Source organism: Daphnia carinata, chromosome 5 (genome assembly GCF_022539665.2).
Source record: "Daphnia carinata strain CSIRO-1 chromosome 5, CSIRO_AGI_Dcar_HiC_V3, whole genome shotgun sequence".
In the NCBI taxonomy this organism is placed as follows: Eukaryota; Metazoa; Arthropoda; class Branchiopoda; order Diplostraca; family Daphniidae; genus Daphnia; species Daphnia carinata.
Genome location: NC_081335.1, coordinates 4,932,781 through 4,952,552, shown reverse-complemented (window position 1 = coordinate 4,952,552; position 19,772 = coordinate 4,932,781). Strand labels below are relative to the sequence as shown.

The following is a 19,772-nucleotide window of genomic DNA, read 5'->3' as shown; positions in this document are numbered from 1 at the left end:
GTCGTAATAATCGACATAACTAACAGTTTTCTAGTTCTTGCAAGCTGAAAGGCTTGCATAACACAGGGCTACGAAGACAGCGGCATCTAGAAAACCATTCCAAAGGGTGAAGGGGAGGTTTAAGAGGTTGCATTTTATGTAGCAGTTTTCACGATCGAGGCTCGTTATTGCTGAGTGCAAAGTGAGAAAGTCACTTTGTAAATTTGCGTCATACAAGACCTTATCGAAGCCCTCACTTCATCCACTTTTCTTCCACGAACAGTGATGATTCTTTAAAGCAAATCAGGAATTCCACGGGAGAAATCAATGTTTGTGAATGAATTGAACGTCTAAAATGTTTTGAGGAGAGCAGAATCATTCGTTCAGTTGTTTTGGCGTTATCTGTTAAATCAAAAGTGTTAAGATCTTATAGGCCTAGTTCTAGCTGCTGCCTTGCTCGTAGAGCTCTGCCCCGGTTTTCTTTTCCTCGGCTTACCTACAGATCACCGCCAACTGTAGTGGATTTTGTGCGCCCTGGGTATACTACCGATATTATTAAAAAAATATACATGATACGCATCGCTTGTTGACAGTAATCGTAAGGTGGCAATAGGGAAGTATTATTTTTACAAATTAAGCCAATGAACTCGGTGTCCAATTGCGATTGAACTCCTATTGATTGGTGAAAACGTGCAAATGTTATCGATAACGACTTTACGGACTGTTGACACTAACTCGAGGCAAACGCATGGCGCCAAAATGTCTCTACCTGTTGCCTACTTCTTGACTTTCAAAACATTTCGATGCACTAAACAACAAAACAAGTAGTTAGTGTGAAATTTGAATGAAGACTAAAACGAATTTCTATTGTACGAGAACGAGGCACTGCTCTTCTGGGAGGAATGTAACGTTTTGCAGGCGATCAACTAGTGAACTGTCAACTAGCAGCAGTAGTGTAATAGCAATTTCCTATCTGTGTACTTAATGCTCAACTGCATTCACCACTCACGAATCGGGAAAAAAATGAAGATGACGGCCGGGAACATGTAATGGGAATACTGCCTTAATTTACGCCAGAAGCCTATTTCAGCAAATTTTTCTTCTTGTGGTTGAAAAACCTTATCCACCAAGGGCCAAAAACAACTTTTCCAACAAGGACACATTTTGTTCCTGTCCTGCATAAATATTAGGACCAGTTAAGGATGGGAAAAGGCAGAAATTTACTTATCATGAGACAGCATAATATAATAACCAAAAGACCACAAATATTAAATGCCAAACTTTACTTACGTTGCACTACACTCAATGTTCATGCATACCCTCTATTGCACTGTATACAAATTAAGTGTGGGAATGATTCTTTTCAAGGAAACAACCAATGTAGGTATCAATAATTAAAAGACTGCTGTGCTTATGCTGATATTTTGTCTAACTATAATAGTATTTAAGTTACCTCTGAGATGTAGGACAAAAAAAACTCCAGGTCCGGTTGAACTGATTTTCATTAGTTTACATTCCTGAGGCTAGCCTGGATCTACATTTGGTGTTTATAGAGAATCTGAAAGTTTCAATACTTTAGAGAAAGTTCAATACAATGAAATTATGACAAACTATACGTTGGTATGATGACAATTGACAGCAACAGTTGGTGAGCATTACTGAAGGTACGGATGAAGTTGAGGTGAACGGTGAACTTGGGCGCATTCCCCCAACATTTTAAAACCATAAAAAACACTATGGTTTCGTAAGTTTCAGTTTTTAAACGAAGAACCATCTTATTTCGAAAACTGATAAACCTTCCAACACAACAAGAACGATCGTCTGCAATGCGCTGCGTTTACAATGACGCCTAATCGCCTTATGACGGTATAGCAAGCAAAGTTTACTTTTACTATTTTCGCACGTTTAAATTAAAGCGATCAATTTAGTTTTTGTTGAAACATGTTTTTAAAAATGCGAATTTTTAAAAACTGATAGCATGTTTCGTTCAAAATCAATAAAACACACGCGAAGAGTCCGAAAATGGAGAATGCAAGCTTTTGAAATGGCTTTCGTTCTGGCTGCAACTACTTAGCTGCAGGTGTGATTCCGCAAAAATATCTGCATTTTCAGAAATTCCTAGCGATTTCAAGTGATTTCAAGTGATATCATTGATTCCAAGTGATTCTTTTCGAAAATGCCTTTTTTCACTGTGTTACCGTGTCTCATTTACCAGTGGCAATCCATTTTTTCAGCAACTTCTGAAAAAGCTGTCGCCGAATCTGCCCCTGTGGCGATTACTAATGCAGCGAGTGGCTCGCAAGATCAATCTGAAGACCCGATTGATCTACCTGCTGAGAACCATGCATTGAACTGTGTCGTCGAACCAGTGCCAAAGTCGGAAGATGATTGCGGAATTCAAAAGAAGTGCAACGAAAGAGCGTTGAAGGTTCAGCTTGCTGACCTGATGGAAGAGAAGGATGTGGCTCTTTCGGCTAACAAACAGCTGTTAGAAATCATCTACAGGATGAAATTGGAAGCCACGGAAGCCAGCGCTGCGCGTGACGAACTCACCAGGCAAAACATCGAGTTGCAAGACGAGTTAGTGAAGAAGGACTGTGATCTGCAGCGGGCTGAGCAAGAAATGAAAGACATCGTCTTTTCTAAGCATCAAGGTCTAAACAAGGTTGGTCTAATGCAGAAGGAAATCCGGAACCTCAAGATTCGTCGAATGAGTTATGAAGAACGTATGTCTCGCCTGGAACAGGAATTGGCTGATAAGGAGAATCAACGAAAAGTAGAGCAAGCTCACCAACGAGCTAAGATGGAGCATACGATGGCGCTACATGCCAAACAGCTGAACGACATTGAGTCGGAGAACAAGGTTCTTGTACAAAGGATGGTAAAGGAACACCAGCTCGACGTGGACGAACAACGTGTCCATTACGAATCCGCAATGGAAGGGTTGCGCAACCAACTTGAGAAGGAACATGAAGCGCGTCTGCATTCGGCATTACAGGAGGCGAAAGTCCAATACGCGGCTAAGTATTCCGAGGTTTCTTATAAGTTTCAAATGCAAGTGCGAGGCTTTCGCAACAACGCCGATTCAGCGCGCATGAAGGCTGAACAACTAGCCACAAATCTGGAAGAGTGTAAGAAGAAATTTTCAGAGATGGAGACAGCAAACCGCCTTCTGAAAGAGGCGCTGAACGAACAAAAAGCGACCTCAGATGCTCATTTCGATGAACTTCTCGCCAGCCACGAAACCATTGGCCGAATGCGCGTCTTTCACGCAAAATTACTCGAAAACCGTGATAGGCATATCGAGCAATTGCAACGAAGAATCGAAGAATTGGAGAAACGCGCTGACAAGGACGTAGAAGTAGTCGGACCGGATTACTACAAACTCTTGGGAGTCGGGCGTAACGCAGGAAAGAGCGAGGTTAAGTCGGCATATTATGCAAAATCACGAATCCATCATCCCGATAAGCATCGAGGCTCGCCCGACCAGAAAAAGCATGAAGCTATTTTCAAAACTATTAAATATGGCTACGAAGTCATATCTAATAGCCATTCGCGGCGCAAATATGATAAATGGCTCGACATGACATCGGTTCGACTGGCCCATCAAGCGCAGTATTGTTAACAGATTTCAAGCTCTCCGATAACAACCAGATGTATAGCTTAATCTTGCACACAAAAACACTTAACAACTTTTTTAAACCCTTTGGCTTGACTTTTAAGTCACGAGTAGTAACGTAAAGCGCCGTGCTTGTGACTGCCCAGTCAGCGTCCATATGAGTTATGGGAACGATGTTTTGTCATCTACCCTCGACTCTGGGATGTTCTGACATCGGGTAATTATATGCACCCGTGTAGTTCTGTCTGCACGGGAATTTACGTTACTACATTGAATTTCCACCCCTGCCTCTTCCAAGAAGATGGAAATCGAAATTTCAAGTGTGCAAAATTGTCATCATACCATCCTTAACTAAGACCGGTTATAAAAGGATTCTGACTGAGCGAGTTCATCTTACCTCAGCCACATAAATATGACAACAACAACATGTCAAAGATAACACAGGGCTTGATTTTTAAGTCATACGTAATAAAGTAAATCGCCGTGTGTGTGACTGCCCAGTCAGCGTCCATATGAGTTATGGGAACGATGTTTTGTCATCTACCCTCGACTCTGGGATGGTCTGACATCGGGTAATTACATGCACCCGTGTAGTTCTGTCTGCACGGGAATTTACGTTACTACATTGAAATTCCACCCTTAGACGAAATAGTTTTTACACAAAACATCGTGTTCAAAGAAGCTCTTTCTTAAAGTTACCATCAGACAATATTTAACGGCATGCCATAATAAGAGGAACTAACTTTCGCCTCAGTTTACGGATCAAAAAGGAGCCCGGGTATGGCCTAGGGGGAAGTTCCCAACCATGCTCAACCGCGAAAATGGTTTTTTATTATTACATAAAGCGATGAGAAATATAAAATAACCATTTATCGCATTAGCCCTCGAGCCGGATTATCCCATTAGACAGCTCTGAACCGAAATATATTGATGCATAGCTGAATTTAAAAAAAAACACATTTCACTTGTGTCGCGCCAGTACCTTTCGCCTTTTTGACAAGTAGCCACAAGAAAATGCGCTAGCACACCTATCCCCCGGACCTGGACGGGCCCAAAGTTGCTAGTCACGAGTAATAAAGTAGAGTCGCCGTGTGTGACTGCCCGGTTAGCATCCAGGTGAGTTTTGGGAATGACTCTCCTGAATTGGGATGCTCGGACATCCAGTAGTCACACGCACCCGTGTAGTTTTATCTACCCGGGAATTTGCTGTATTACTTTGAAATACCACCCTTTCCTCTTCCTTCAGGATAGAAACCAAACTGCAAAATGTGCTGTGTATTCGTCAAACCACTCTTGGCGAACTATATGGAAATCTATGACTGAATAAATCCCAAGTTTCCTAAGTAACTGGTATTGGCCTGTCGCTTTGCTGGTTGTTGTCAACTTATTTCTTATAACCGGCATCCCTGTGTGTAAATAAAGCAGACGACAAAAATAAAAAATCACCATTTTATTTCAATAACTGTTTCTCGTTTGTTCACTCTGAAACACATAACATAGTTTGCCAATGGCCACTACAACATCCACATCTTTCACTCATGTTCAACGAGTTCGCTTGTTGTACAAAACTATACTGCGAATCCATCGAGGTCTTCCATTGGAGATCAAAGCGATCGGAGATCAGGTGGAATATGTTATCCTTTTCGGTTGTATAGATATTAAACCTGCTATAATTTGTCCCAACATGGGTCATAATTTAACTAACCCGTTTTACCTTATTTTTTTATTCTAGTATGTCAAAGATGAATTCAAGCGTCATAAAAAATGCCTGCCACATGAGATAAATCCATTTATGACTGGATGGGTGGTAATGTAAAAAAACTAAATAAAAATAATATTCACAATTTCCTCTTAATACCTGAATGAAACAGGATTATGCTGTCACTTTATCTAAGCAGCTAAGTGTGAGCCAATTGAAAAAGAAATCACCCATCTTAGGGAGACACCTCACACAAGAAGAACTAGAATTGTTCAAAGATGACCAGGTTTATCAATTGCATGAGCTCATGCAGGAAGCAACAAAACCCAAACTAGAATCAGATAGTGATATACCTACAAAATTGTAGCACAAAAATGTAATAACTCATGTATGTATGTCTATATGTCTATTTCTTCTAGTGTAAATCTATTAAACAAAGTAAAGAAAGATCCTTGTTCATCAGTGTATTATTTCACTTCAGGGTCAAGTGACTTCAAAGTTTGCGACGGTAAAATTTATCATATCCATCGGTATTAGCGTCTTCTCGACCGCTCATGGGACCGTGAACGACTTCTCCTGTTATGATCTCTACGGGATCTTTCGCGTGATCTCGATCTGCGTCTGTCGTTCCGACGTCTATCTGAATCACGATGATGCCTGTCGCGTTCGCGTGAATCACGCCTATCACGAGAACGACTCCTACGGCGTTCCTAAAAAAGCATAATACAAAAAAAAAAAATAATATTACATATTTCTGATCTAAATTTTCAGTTCGTTTCGGTTTGTGCAGCAAAACAAGATAAACAACTGAGGCAAACGAAGTGCTATTTACCGTCTGTTTATCCTTGCTGGAATGGTTGCCGCCGTCTTTCTCCTTTTCTACCGCTTCCTTGGCCACGCCCCCCTTGGCGTGATGACTATTGTCTTTCGTCTGAGGTGCCAAAACAATCTCCGCTGCAATTTTCTCTTCAACCTTAGTGGTCTGACTGGCTGGCTGTCTACTGTTTTCTACTGCTCCTACGGCTTCTTCATCAGCGTATGTCTTAGCTAAACTACTCAGACCTGTGACGGGCAACTGCTGTCCTTTTCGAGAGTCTCGCCTCCGCGATATGTCCTCACTTTCAGGACTGGGCAACTCCGAGCGACTCCTCCCACGCAACTTTTCCAATGTGTCTGATCCTAGCCCTTGCCGAATTGAATTGTCAAATTTAGTTTAGACTAAAATAAGAACGCAACACCAATGGTTGAGCAGTACATCGAAATTTTCATTACCTTCACCTGAACTCTCATCAGACGATTCGGCACCGTTATCTTTGGGCTTGGCTTGCGGAGGTTGTTCACTTTTAGCATTCGCTACATCTTCTTTAATTTCTCCTTCATTTTCAGAATGTGGTGCATCCATTTCTTCGTAATCCAACGCCAAATCAAAATCAACAGCTCCAGTACCATCTTTATCAGGTTTGGCGATGGAGGAGTTTTCTTCGGTTTTGTTCTCTTCATTTTTTGAATGAGATATGCCGCTATTGCTTTCCTTGTTTTCCAAAGGCCTGATCAACAAGAAGAAAAAAAAAGAAGTTTTTTTTTTAAGCTCTTCATTTGTTGGTCAACAGAACAGAAATCCCTATCTTACGTTTTCATATTTAACTGCTGCTCCATTTCTTCCAACTCTTTCTGGAGAATCTTTTGTCTTTCTGCTTGCTCTCTTTCAGCATGGCGTTTCTTCCGTTCTTCCTCGCGCTTTTTCAGTTCATCATCGCGTTTCTTCCGTTCTTTTTCACGGTGCTGGAACAGAAGCAATAGTATAATGCACGTGATTATCTTTTTGCATACCTCTAATTTTGTTTAGGACTTTACCTCAAATTCCTTCATGGATATGGTTTTCCTTTGCTCGTAGCGCCAATGAGGAGGTGTTGGGCTCCTGGATGGACTGCGGGAGGGTGTTCGATAGCGCTACCATACAACGAAATTTAGAAGTTATTATGAAGACCAACTTTTAACACGGAATTGTTCATCCTTTACCAACAATCCTCGCCCTTTAACTTTTCTACCACTTTTGGTTCGCCCACGAATTTGAGCACGTCGTTTCTCTTTTGCTCGGTCATCTTTATCATTATTGCCCTTTGTCTTCGAATCTGCATCATCGTTCTTTTTATCACCACGATACAAATATCGATTTGACGGAATCTCGGGGATTTCTTCAGGGTTGATTTTTGAAAGTGTCACTAGTGGATGAGGAAACCCTTCAGCTTCTATATCGGATTTCTCTCCATCCCCGCTGGTCGATCTGTTCGTTCGGGAACAACATAACAATAAAAAAAAAAACAAAACAAAAAACAAAAACAAAAAAAAAAAAGAAAATGGGACAAACCTGGTTTTCTTCTTATCCTTTTTCGATGTTTTATTTTTATTTTTCTTCGTTTTTTTGTCTTTTTTCACCTCACCTTCTTCTATGGAGCTATCAGATTCACTGCTACTGCTGCTGCTGCTGCTTTCGCTGGAAATCGAAACCTTGCGCTTCTTTTTATCTTCTACAAAATATATTAAGTTATTCACCCAAAACCAAAATATAGTGTTTATATTCAAGTACCTTTTAATTTAGCTTTGGGGACAAGTTCTCCACAATTAACGACTTTGGCATCTTGCAGAGGCCGACTCCTTCTGTCCACAGGGAGACCTTCAATTTGCTTCACAACCGCCTGGCCAGAGATTACATGACCAAACACGACGTGAATACTATGAGAGAAAAAGAAATAATACACTGTAGAAATCTGATGCTATGCTAGCAAAGCTATGGTCTTACTTGTCCAAATGAGGTGAGGGCTGAGTAGTTCTGCCAATGACACAAAAATTCAAAGAAAAATACAGTGCCCGTGGATGAAGGGGAGGGTAAGATTGTACTGGATCATCATCATCATCATCTTGAAAAGAACTCCCTTTTCACTGTAACCAATTTTCTCCTTAATGATCTTACACACATGAACGGATTTGCAACTAATGATAGGGCACAGTTCATCAAAACTTCTCAGCTATTATATGGTTGGTAAGTAACTAAGAATCTTTATGTGAGGGAAATGTCTTACATGAAAAACTGGGAGCCATTTGTATCCTTCCCTCTATTTGCCATTGACAACAGGAATGGCTGCTCATGTTTCTTTGTGAAGGCCTCATCTAAAGATTAACAAATAATGAACACAGGAGTTTGGATAACAACATTAGCACAAAGCTGACCTTCAAAAGTTCCTCCAAAAATGGATTCTCCTCCAGTTCCATTTCCATTTGAAAAATCTCCTGACTGGATCATAAAATCTTTGACTACTCGATGAAATATGATCCCCTTGTAATGTAGAGGTTTCCCTGTTGTCTTGGGTAATATCAAGCAATTTAGCTGAGAGATGCAATTAAATCTTTAACAAACACACAAACCTTCCCTATACCCTTTTCCCCAGTGCAAAGGGATCTAAAATTTTCACATGTGATTGGGGCGATGTCATTAAATAGTTCCATGATAATCCGGCCGGCAGAAATACCGCCAATCTCGATGTCAAAGAAACATCGTGGTCTGTGACTCTTCATTTCCGTCATGTTCTGATTATCTAACCAAACATTTAATCAGTACAGCAAAAAAAAATTTACCGAAGAATAAATTAAGATTCACCACAATACCTTGTCTATAAATTCAGAATACCTGATCCCGTCAACTGAAATGAGAATTTTGCGTATGAGATACTCGTCACCACGACAAACGATCCTGGTTACTGCCGAAGCATTAAAGCTGTCCTAATAATCACTTCAAAAACGTGGGTATAGGCATTTTCGCAAAAGGCAACAGAGCAGATGCAAATATGGCGCCAGTGTTCGACTTGCTGTGTATGTTCCAAATACGATCCAAAACAATTTCATAAAGTCAATTTCAGGGTTTTTCTTTCAGGCTTCGCGTGGGAAATTTAGGTATATCTCACTACTTGTTGGATAACTGTCTCACACTGTAAAACTAGTTGACGAAGTTAAGCATAAAGTATCTGAAATGTGATATTAGAAACGAATAAAAAAGAAGTTGAAGTAATCTAGACATTATAATGTATCAACATAATTTATGACAGGATTTCCCTTGTTTTAATTACCTGCAAGCTGTAGATCGATGTTGAACTTTAGAGTAAGCAAAATGTGCAAGGAAAATAAGCCTGCGAGAAAGCATAAATCCAATGACTCATTTGTTGTTTGTGTATTACATCTGATCCGAAAACTCATAATCTATTTTATTGGATGGTTTAGGTTAAAAGTGGGTATAATTATTCCCACTACAAGCTCCTAATAATGGTTGAAAAGAAAATCATTTCAGAACTTCCATCCAGCACTGTAAAGCTGATAACTGCAACACAAATAGCCACGTCTGTCTGTAACATTGTGAAAGAGTTGGTTGAAAATGCTCTGGATGCTGACTCTACTGTTATTAGAGTGAAACTGGTGATAAATAAGATTAATAAGATTTCATATAGAAATGCTGTGCATTATTTAATAATCATATTATCTTTAGGAAAATAGTGGTTTAAGTAAGATTGAAGTAATAGATAATGGATCTGGAATCAGCAAAGAAAATGTTTTTAAAATGGCTTTACCTCACTACACATCAAAAATCAGTCAGCATCAAGATTTGGAGGCTCTGGCAACTTATGGGTTTAGAGGAGAAGCATTAGCTGCCATTTGTGCAGTAGCAAAATTGTCGGTTACGACTAAAACTGCCGAAGACCCTGTAGCCACTACCCATGTCATGGATAACAACGGAGAAGTGATAAATGAAAAACCATCCCACTTGAGTCAAGGCACGTTGGTTGCCATTACTTCACTTTTTTGGAATGTCCCTGTACGGAAGCAGTACTATCAAACTCCGAAGAGGAAAAGAGAAGAACTGATAAAAGTTGAGGAACTTCTTCTTAGTTACGGGCTGATTCATCCTGAAGTTCACCTTAGCTTTCACCACGATCATAGCCTAATTTGGCAAAAAAATCGAGCTATCGATTTCAAAGCAAACGTCAGACAAACTCTGGGCCACGAAATCTGCTCACACATGGAATTTTTCAGTGAAGATGATGCAGTATACAATGTGGATCTTATTATCAATTATATACCGTCTGCTAATTGTTGGTTTTTGTTACAAATTCAGGTGTTTTTAATGGCGCCCAAAAGAAATGCTCTTCTAGACATTTGCTTTCGAAATCGACCTGATCGTGCTTTCGTCTTCATCAACAAACGTCCTGTAGTTTCAAAGGAAATTGAAAAGGTGACGTATAACGTTATGTGTCCACATTTCTAATCAGTATGCAATATCATTTTTATGCAGTTGATGAAGGAGCTCTATGCGTTCAATCGGGATGACAATCAGAAGTCTACGCTTTATCCTATTTTCATCGTTTCACTTCACTTTCCTGGTGACGAAGTCGATGTCAACGTCGAACCTAACAAAACCAAAGTGCTGATGAAACGACAGGTAATGCCTCGTTAAGATTTGTTTACAAAGATGATATCATATTATGATATTTGTTAGACCACGGGTTTTGTATTATAGGGGGATGTGCTGGAGTTGATTAAAAACCGAGTTGAGAATTTTTTAGGAGCATCCACGATGGAAAACCTACCGGAAATTAGTTCGCCATCAGAAATGTATAAAGATAGCTCTCTGTTAGTCAATTCGAATAAGATGCCAGATGTGTCAGTAGTAGAAGAAACCATAATTGAAGATCAAAACAAAAGTGATTTTCATACTCCCCTTCCCACCCAGTTTGAAACCTCTTCAAATTCACAGCTTGGAATTAACCAATTTGAATCTACTCGCATTGATTCTTCAGTCAATGATTTTCCGGAGGACGACTGCCTGTTTCACGGATTTAAGGAACCATTTCAGATCGAAGTTGAGGAAGTAAACGTCGAGAAGAGCACATCTTCTAATCAGTCGGAAATTATAGCAATTGGCTCTGACCAATGGAGTAGGGGATTGGCAAAAGATTCTGAAGGACGTACTGTTCACGTAAGTTTAGCGTAAAGATACACAAATCAAAGCGTGCACCATCTAATGTGCATCTATTTATCGAATAGGCAATACAAGTTTTGAGGGGGCAACCGCATTTGGACAAGCGCCTTCCAGACCCTTCTATTGCTGGCAATGTAGCAAAAAAACCGAAGCTAATAGAGACTTTGGAGGCATCAAGAATTGTCGGCTCGCCACCCACTCTTTTGGAAACTGTGAATGGAAGCGTGCGCAAAATCCCACCAGATCCGTTCGGCGAATATTGCAAAGATATGAGAAGCGAATGTATGTAGCCATTTAAGATTATCGGTTTCCCTGTTCCCTCGTTTTGGAAATTTATTTAATAATTTTTTATTGTTCCTTTTATTTTATTTTTACATTACTTACTAGTGCTTTCCCAGGACCCACTGATGAGCTTTACGGAATTGTCACAGCATTTGAGTCATAGCTGGAAAAACCTTGATAAAAGTAGTCGTGAGAAATACGAAAGGAAAGCTGAAACAAACAAGCAACGATACAACGCGTATGTACTTCAATCCAAACTTTATTTCATCTTTTGGCTTCTAAAGTTGATCCGTTGTTCTAGAAACAAGCTCCGGACGACCAAGGCATCGACGATGAGTAATACCTCTTTGGATCGCTTTCTGCTCGGACAAACACCAGTTGCTCGCGTTGACACAACCCCGACTAGGCATGTAGTCGAAACTGCCCCACCTGCTAAACGGACATCCATTAGTGTGGACTTTTCGCTGAGCATTTTGAATAGATCGCTCAAAGCGTTCCAACAGATACCAAAATGTCAATGGTTCTGTATGGGAAAGCTTGAAAATTTTGGATGGCTTTGCTCTAATGGGCACATGGTTATGGCTGTTAACTTCACTCGACTCTACGAGATGATATTGTACTCTCGGCTCGCCAGTGGACATATTGTACCATCGAAGCAACTCGCCAATCCAATATTAATCGACAAGAGGCATGTGTTAAATGTGTTAAATATTACAATTTCAATTTCTCTTAATTGGTTGCCCTTCATAGAATTTTTGGAGATCTAGAGGGCTGGAGAAAACTATTGTGTCTGCAAAGCGAGTGGGAAAATGCCACAACTCGGACGATCACAGATGTTCGCCTTGTTGCCAACGGCGTCGGGATTCGACTGGTCGTTGGTATAGTTGACAAGCAGCTCCACTATAACTATCTCTGGCGTCTTAATTATTTCCACTTATAAACTTTGATCGTAGAATCTGAAGATACCAACTTAATTGTATACCAAGTTCCGTCAAATGTAAAAAGATTTGAACTGAATGACGTAAAATCCCTTCTTCGTCAAGTGGTGAAAAATGGCAGTACAGTCGAAAGCTGTCGCCCGGAGCAGACGCTCGTAAACCTAAAAGTATACCAATATTAAATTTATATATTAGATTCTTTTGGAAAAATTTTCTTTGATTTTATTTCGTTTTAGTTTGAAGCTGCACGGCTTGCGGTCGAGAGATGTACCGAACCGGACGAAGGTGAGGTACGCGAATTGCTTGAGCAATGGCTATCGATGGAGCCTGAAAATGTCTGTTTACATGGAGAACCCGTCATCTGGAATTATCCTATAAATGCTCAACCTGTATAAGAAAACAAGAAAATCTGACGTGTTTATCGGCAGAATGTCAGCTTATTGCGTTTATTTCCCATCCGTGATCTTTTCGTTATCAAAAAGGATACTTTGTTATTGTTGTATACGATCGATATACATTCCCTTGGTTCTCACGAACGATCTCAGTTTATATTGACGTACTATGGAAGGGGATAGAGAAGAAATAGGGTAGAATTTCATCTTGGTAGTATCAATTATTCAACACTTCAAGCTTTCACTTGTGCAAGGCTGTATTCGCAACTCCGATCGAAATCGTTTATCCTATTCTCACGAAACCTGTTTTCGGTTACTGGATACAGTGATCGTGAACTTATAGCTTAACGCTTCGCTATACATAGCATCAATGAAAAACCTACTGGTTTTGCAAAGCCGCATAAAGGGAGACCTAATTGTTTTCTTACGAAAACTGTTAGAAAAAAAATTTGCAGCGTTGCGACAGCGCACATCGTGCCTATCAGAAATTCATAGTTCTAGGTTGTTTCTAGAAGATTGTACTAATTATTCGTTTCTAAACTTATATTTAATTCAATATTTCAGTTCCGATCACCAGGATCAGTTGGTAGGGTATCCAAATATACAATGTGATCATCGACAATTCATATAGCAGCCATAGTTTTGTAAGATTTTCTTCTTGTATTGCATAACATCAATGTAAAGATACAACAATGAGTTACGCGATTTAGAACACGCGTTTTCAAGTGAATTTATTGCGTTTATTCAACCACAACAACACACTTATGTCTTACGTGTTTATTTTTCCTTGCAATGCATTGAGTAATGACATGATGTCGTAAAGAGGAGCGGCACTCAGAGAAATCTATTCGCTTCACGTGGGCGAATTAGATTTCCTTCTTCACTTGCGTCCAACTTAGTTACTCTTGTTACGTCTTCCACGACGGGCAAAATTTTATCGTTCTCATTATATCCTTTTGTATTTATCATATATTATTGTTATCGTATCAAGCGTTAAGAGTAGGTTGACGTTGCGAGCTCACAACTTATTATTGAGCAGGATTAATTGACATCCGTATATGAACCGAGTTTTCAAGCTCTAACATGCGTAGGCCTGGATGGGAAAACTAGTTATCAACTGAACTAGTTACGTGAAAAAATGGAAGTCAGGGTAGTATACGTGATAATTATTTGTGAGAACTAGTTTTCAGAAACCCGGGTTGTAAATGGTGATAGAATCGTGTCAAACTCAACCGACGGGTGAAATCTTACCTGTAACGTCAATCAGCTAAGGCGGCTCGGTTTTAACAAGACAAGGGAATAACGTAGAGTTCCTTCGTTAAAAGTTTTCCACGTACATGCACGCACACCACTCGGTTCTCAGAAAAAGCTTTCCCGCAAAACACACAACGCTAGGTATGCTTCCTTTCCAATGTTTAAGTTCCACAACTAGGATATTCGGTGCATGCTATTGCTGTTTTTCTCGTTTACTGCACTAGCTTTACTTTCAAACGTGGAAAAAATCAGAGAGGATAAAGTAAAAGGGACAGATTACTCTTCATAAGAAAACCTGTGAATTGACCTTGTTAGTTAGATTTTTAAAAAGTTAGTTTGCTACCTGCTAAATATACAATGCTTTTAGCTTCTAGATCATAAAAGGATAATTTTTTTCATTGAAAGGATGGTCATGTTCTACGTAATAATTCAGTTGTCCCATGCATTTTCTCCATATAACAAAGCCTTCCATTCCGGTGGCAATAAGTTGGAACAAAGCAACAACGTCAGCTTGCACACTCAATAAAACATCAGTATGAACAGCGTAGAGAAAATGGAAAGAAAACAAGTTGACACGGACGAAAGGTAAGGGTAAGTTAAGAACTTCGCATTGTATACGTGCAAAAAGTTATAAGTTATTTTCGTGGACGTAGGTCTCCCTCTCTGTGTGATCTTACCATTTCGTATGGTTTATAACATTTGTTTTGGTTATCCTTTTGCAATAGTAGGCTTGGAAAGAAATTGACAATTACGTAAAGGTTTATCTAATGAAAATTCTTCGATAACTGTAAATCAATGATGTGCGACTAAAGATTCGTGGCGGATAGCCGTTATGAGGCTTGAAATTTCAGGAGGCTGATTGGGCCTTGAGAAATTCAGTTTACATTTGCTAGGCTTGTGTGAATTCAAACTCATCGCTTTGGGTCACAAGGCCCTGATCACCATATAAGACGCACATCGGAATGTCTCTAACATTAGCCAAAGGACACCTTCAAAATTTCCCGTTTGACAATAAATGCTTGTAGAAACTTATGGATTACTTCAGTTCAAAAATAGAACTCCCGTCGTGAGTCAAACTCTATGTCTGTATGTACGTGTGCGTGCTCGAAGCATTTGACAAGTGCGGTGTCCCCGATCCCGTTGCCACAGGGCCCTAGCTGATGTGATACAATAGTGAACGAACCAGGGTAAAAGAACAATTGATTAAATTATGGAAATGACTAAATATTTAAAATATGGAGAATCGATGGTGAATTTATTACGCTGCCATAGAAAAAGGGAACGAAAAGCCTATATTGAATCTACATATTTGGTTGGTGATTCAAGATTTCAACTTATAAGGCCATTGGGTAAACGCTCTCACAAAGAGATTGACGAGCAACATCCCCAAATGGTTTTTTCAATCCATCTTATGAAATGTGGTTAGAAGTTACAATATGATATATTCGTGCCTGGTTATTGCGACAAAAGAAAACTAACGCGTGACAGCTTTTGAATTTTTTACCAGCATAGATGAAATCTTTAGCAAACTGATGAATTTTTGTGTTGAGCGTACCCTGCTCCGCAACACCAAATCGTTTATCATCAGCAGCCGTTATTTTTCTCGCGTTTAGACGGCCAACTCGGAACTTTAAAACTTCTGCCATAACGGTATTTACAGCCGTCTTTTCGTTCGGTCCACCGCTCATTTAACGGGTGCATGAAAGAACCTCAGATTGGGGCCTAGGATGCAAGCAATTTTACCACCAAGGTAGCAAAATGGTAAGGTGTTGCATCGCAAAAAAACGGATGGGTATCAACTCGATTTGAGCATGTATCACCAAGGTAAGCGCAGTCAACGGTACATAAACGCTGTTGGTTAAAATCGAGGTTATTATTGGTATAATAGTTACGGCTAAAGAGCAATTACAACTTATTTTTATTGCTAACCTTCTATTATTTGCTAGGTCTACCCATTTTTGCGGTGGTAACCTTGGAGTCACGGAATAAGTTTCGTGCCCGTGACGATAATATTTCTGGATTATATCACTATTATTAATATGATTTGTGACCCCAACCCTACGCCTAATATCGTTCTCCCTATTTTGCTTCGAAGCACCGGACACCCATTCTAAGAACTCAGCATCAGAAGTGTGCGGGTGCGTTGGTTATAATTCCATAAAGTCTAGTCGCCGTATACTATAAGCTTGCAGATCCCATGTGCGGCTAGTTTAGGGCCAAAATGATCGAGAGCTCCTAGAATTCTGTACTTTATTGTATACACTGGAGGATTTATGTTAGGCGTATAATATCTACTTTCTTCGCTTTCAACTTTTTTATTCGGCATTGTGGGAGACTCTGTTGGGTTTTTTTACGAAGAAAAATTCGCATTATGTAACCTGAATGAGAAAAAAAAATTTTTTTGAAGATGTACTATTTTAAATAAGCTGGCCTGTCTCACATCATCTTGCAACCATAGCATATTTTATGGAATTTATTCATTGTAGATTGGGGTTTTTGTGGCACGAACGAGTGTAACGGCGTTTTGGAATCTGAATAATTAGGAATGGCATGTGCTGAACGTCCCGCTAAATTGTCTTTTTATTTTGCTTTGTTTTGTTTGTTTCTTTTTCTAGTAAAGTCTGCAGCGATAAGTTTAAATTAGCAATGCAAGCCGGCGCACCAACTGTGCCCTCCGGGATGACGAAACGGGTCTAGGCTATCTACGCGCCGTTGATCCGATGAATCCCGGCAATTCCATTTGTCGCCCCAAAATGGGTTCAGGCTTTGATTCTCAGTTGGAGATTGTCGTTCACAGTCGTCCAAACGAAGCGATAGATCTCGGTAGTTAAATTTTTTTTTATTGGATTATCAGAGGACAAGACAATGATCGGCTGCAACGTGAATGTTATCTACAAAAGGAAATGTCACAAAGCACTGAACACTTGAATTCACGTTCTACCTGAAAACGAAAGCACATGAAGGTATATTGCCATACAGTTGAATGCGTCTTTCAATGCATTTCCTGTCCATATACGGTTCATGCCATTTGACAACAAAAGAAAACGTCAGTTTGGAAGTTGGGGAATCGTTAATGAAGTGTGCTGTGTGTGTGCACATCGTGTTTTACACCGAGTTTTCGATTTCCCCTTATGCCAAAATGTAGTTAAACAAAGAAAACTTCGGTTTCTGATGGCTGACTGGGAAACGCATCAAACGTGACGCAGGAATATGTACGTGGATGAATAGATATACTTAGATGCAAGTTGCGTTCGGTTGCCCTATTCGTAGTGATAGCGAAACCTTTCTTCATTATCAGTTGGCTATATAACATCAACTTGGCTTCTTGCTTAAAAAGTTCGAGTTTTGATTCTTTTCTCTTCTTCAATAAAGCAAAAAGGCAACTGCTAAGTCAATGTTCTTTCGATACTTACATTTTACCCGTTGCCCTCGTTATTGTGAGCAACTTTCGAAGGGCGAGGTACCCGTGCAACAGTTGCCATCTTTTCCGATTCATAAAAGGATAACCCCAATCCGTTAACGTATTTTAACCTTTTAATTCTTTTCTAAATTGTTGTCGTTCAAACGTTTTTTGTCCCCTTAAAAACGATGTAGTTTAGTTGAACGGGAAAGAAACAGAAGAAAATGTATGTACAGAAATGCTGAAAGGTTTAAAGTTGATTGATATCTGCTATTTAACTAACCACTTCGCCAACTGGTGTTTTCAACCTCAAAAGTTCTGGATAAAAAATGAGCTTGGAACATGGATGAATGGATACAAGACAACATCGCCAATCAATCTTGTGTCTTCTTCAAAGGTTTACGTGATACGTGGTGCAATTCGACGATTTATCGTTGGGTTGAATGATAATTTGTATCGATTCCACTGGTTTCAAGAGGATAATACTTAATGGAACAACGTTCCATGCCTGGAAGAAACAAAACAAATTATGCGCTTTGATGCAATTGCTGGTGATCTCGTGCCCTTATTCTTATGCCGTAATTCTATTTGTCTTTGCTCCGTGGCTCACTGTATGACGAAACCTCTGTGTATACATACCACTTAATCTACACAGCAGTGCATAATCAGCTTATCGATCGCCTCTATATTATAAGGCAAGGCTGTAATGGTGAAAGGATTTAATTTTCTTTTTGCCTGTTTCGTGCAGGCTTCATTGGACGGTATGATGAAGGAATCGTTTGGCTGTCAACCGGTATGCATGCGCTTGCATGTTCGCCGTTGTTGGAGAATAGGGACGCACTGTTGAGATCCCACGGTAGACGCAGGAAATCGGCACCCGCCTGCGCTGTTCTTATTCTCTGTCTTTATATATTTCTCGCGTTTCTCTCACGGCAAGTTGTCTGTTTGAGGTTCTTGTGGGTACATTTTGTGCCCAGCCCGTCAGTACTTCATCTGCGACTGGATCAACTGGTCCCGTCCGCAAACACATCTAGTTTATCCGGGTTTTCTGACGTTGTCACGTTGCTCATTTCACATCTATAGTAATAAAGAAGGTTTCTTTTAGCTGCATTTCTTTTTCTTTTTTTTCTTTTTCTTGATCCTTTTGTGAGTGTAGCAAGATTGATATCCCAGTGCCAGCAACTATGTTAAAAGAACTCGAAATTGTGCGTGTGTCATAGTGGGATAATGACATATTGACATAGGCAGTACGTCATAGCGAATTGTGTTCTTTTCTCCACCCCTAATGAATTCAGACTTTAGATTCTCGGAATCCTCTTAAATGGAATGGCGTTTCTTTTGGTGGAGCAGCACACGTAGGCAATATTTTTGCTTCCCGTTTTCAGTAATTGCCACGCAACTATAGGGAATTACAATGTTTTTGGCTCTCCCCCCCGTGTTTGAACATCAGGAAATGGGGAGGAAAAGTATAGAAGTTGGAAGAGACAGTGGTTAAATTTCGAATTTCTTCGATTGCCGTAGTTTTTCTTTTTCTTTTTCGCTACTTGATATGCTGACGTGATGTTATTGTCTGCCGCTGTGAATGCGGAACAAGTAGCAATCTTTTATTCATGCCTAGAAGCCATTTTGTTTGTCATTCAGGCATCCTTCGATGATCTACCATTGTCCTCTACCATACACTTGCTGTCTATCAACTTGAATTAATCGACCGTAACACAAAACTCGATGCGCGTCAAAGAGAAAACAAGACCAATCGCATCTGCTTTTCTAATATTGATTATGTCGTGAATATTTTAAAAATTCGTTCCTTCGTCAAATCAATTGCCTCCACTTCAATGCCGGACGCAATCGAGCAAGTTGTATAAACCTGAGCCAAAAAAAAAAAAAAAAGAAAAGAAAAGATAAATGGAGTAGATGAAATAAGAATTATAGAGCTTGGTTTTTTTGTAGCAACGTTCTATGATCTGTATACATCGGTACTCTGATAAAAATAGGTCTAGAAAGAACTAAAAGCTTCGTATAACATAGCAGAATCAACAAGGAGCTATTCACGTGAATCGTTCGTGCTTCAGCGTGCGCTACGAGGATATTGTGTAGGATTTCTTTTTTTTTTTCGTTTCAACTCCTGGCCGTATCCTTGCCTTGTCTCCCATTTTTTCCCTCATTGTTTAAAAAGGAAAAGAT

At 39.8% G+C, this 19,772-nt stretch overlaps 5 protein-coding genes across 9 annotated transcripts in view; 4 read left to right on the top strand and 1 right to left on the bottom strand.

Annotated features, from left to right (window-relative positions):
- LOC130696131 (calcium-binding mitochondrial carrier protein Aralar1-like) overlaps window positions 1-19,772 on the top strand; it is a 65,386-nt gene that overhangs the window by 11,768 nt on the left and 33,846 nt on the right. The gene's annotated exons all lie outside the window — the stretch shown is intronic.
- Window positions 2,156-3,604, top strand: LOC130697044 (dnaJ homolog subfamily C member 3-like). Its single transcript, XM_057520159.1, has one exon. It carries the CDS (start codon window positions 2,156-2,158, stop codon window positions 3,602-3,604), a length of 1,449 nt encoding a protein of 482 aa, XP_057376142.1.
- Window positions 5,062-5,746, top strand: LOC130696148 (succinate dehydrogenase assembly factor 3, mitochondrial-like). The gene is made up of 3 exons (XM_057519225.2): window positions 5,062-5,222; window positions 5,331-5,405; window positions 5,470-5,746. The coding sequence occupies exons 1-3, from the start codon at window positions 5,106-5,108 to the stop codon at window positions 5,662-5,664; spliced, it is 387 nt and encodes a 128-aa protein (XP_057375208.1). The 5' UTR covers window positions 5,062-5,105; the 3' UTR covers window positions 5,665-5,746.
- On the bottom strand, window positions 5,747-9,069 carry LOC130696132 (peptidyl-prolyl cis-trans isomerase G-like). 4 transcript variants are annotated; one of them, XM_057519205.2, is made up of 13 exons: window positions 8,961-9,069; window positions 8,721-8,890; window positions 8,526-8,658; window positions 8,378-8,465; window positions 8,098-8,127; window positions 7,885-8,030; window positions 7,666-7,825; window positions 7,317-7,581; window positions 7,152-7,247; window positions 6,928-7,079; window positions 6,570-6,844; window positions 6,130-6,482; window positions 5,747-6,007 (listed from the first exon to the last, which is right to left on the bottom strand). In XM_057519205.2, the coding sequence occupies exons 2-13, from the start codon at window positions 8,877-8,879 to the stop codon at window positions 5,831-5,833; spliced, it is 2,034 nt and encodes a 677-aa protein (XP_057375188.1). In that variant the 5' UTR covers window positions 8,880-8,890; window positions 8,961-9,069; the 3' UTR covers window positions 5,747-5,830. The 4 variants fall into 4 exon arrangements, with proteins under 4 accessions (XP_057375188.1, XP_057375190.1, XP_057375189.1 ...); XM_057519207.2 differs by having other exon boundaries at window positions 6,130-6,476; XM_057519206.2 differs by having other exon boundaries at window positions 8,721-8,882; window positions 8,961-9,068.
- On the top strand, window positions 9,157-13,170 carry LOC130696129 (PMS1 protein homolog 1-like). Of its 2 annotated transcripts, XM_057519197.2 has the most exons (12): window positions 9,157-9,245; window positions 9,570-9,761; window positions 9,832-10,389; window positions 10,459-10,575; window positions 10,636-10,782; window positions 10,861-11,319; window positions 11,388-11,604; window positions 11,710-11,842; window positions 11,906-12,292; window positions 12,355-12,482; window positions 12,558-12,709; window positions 12,779-13,169. In XM_057519197.2, exons 2-12 carry the CDS (start codon window positions 9,612-9,614, stop codon window positions 12,935-12,937), a joined length of 2,607 nt encoding a protein of 868 aa, XP_057375180.1. In that variant the 5' UTR covers window positions 9,157-9,245; window positions 9,570-9,611; the 3' UTR covers window positions 12,938-13,169. The 2 variants fall into 2 exon arrangements, with proteins under 2 accessions (XP_057375180.1, XP_057375179.1); XM_057519196.2 differs by having other exon boundaries at window positions 9,832-10,575; window positions 12,779-13,170.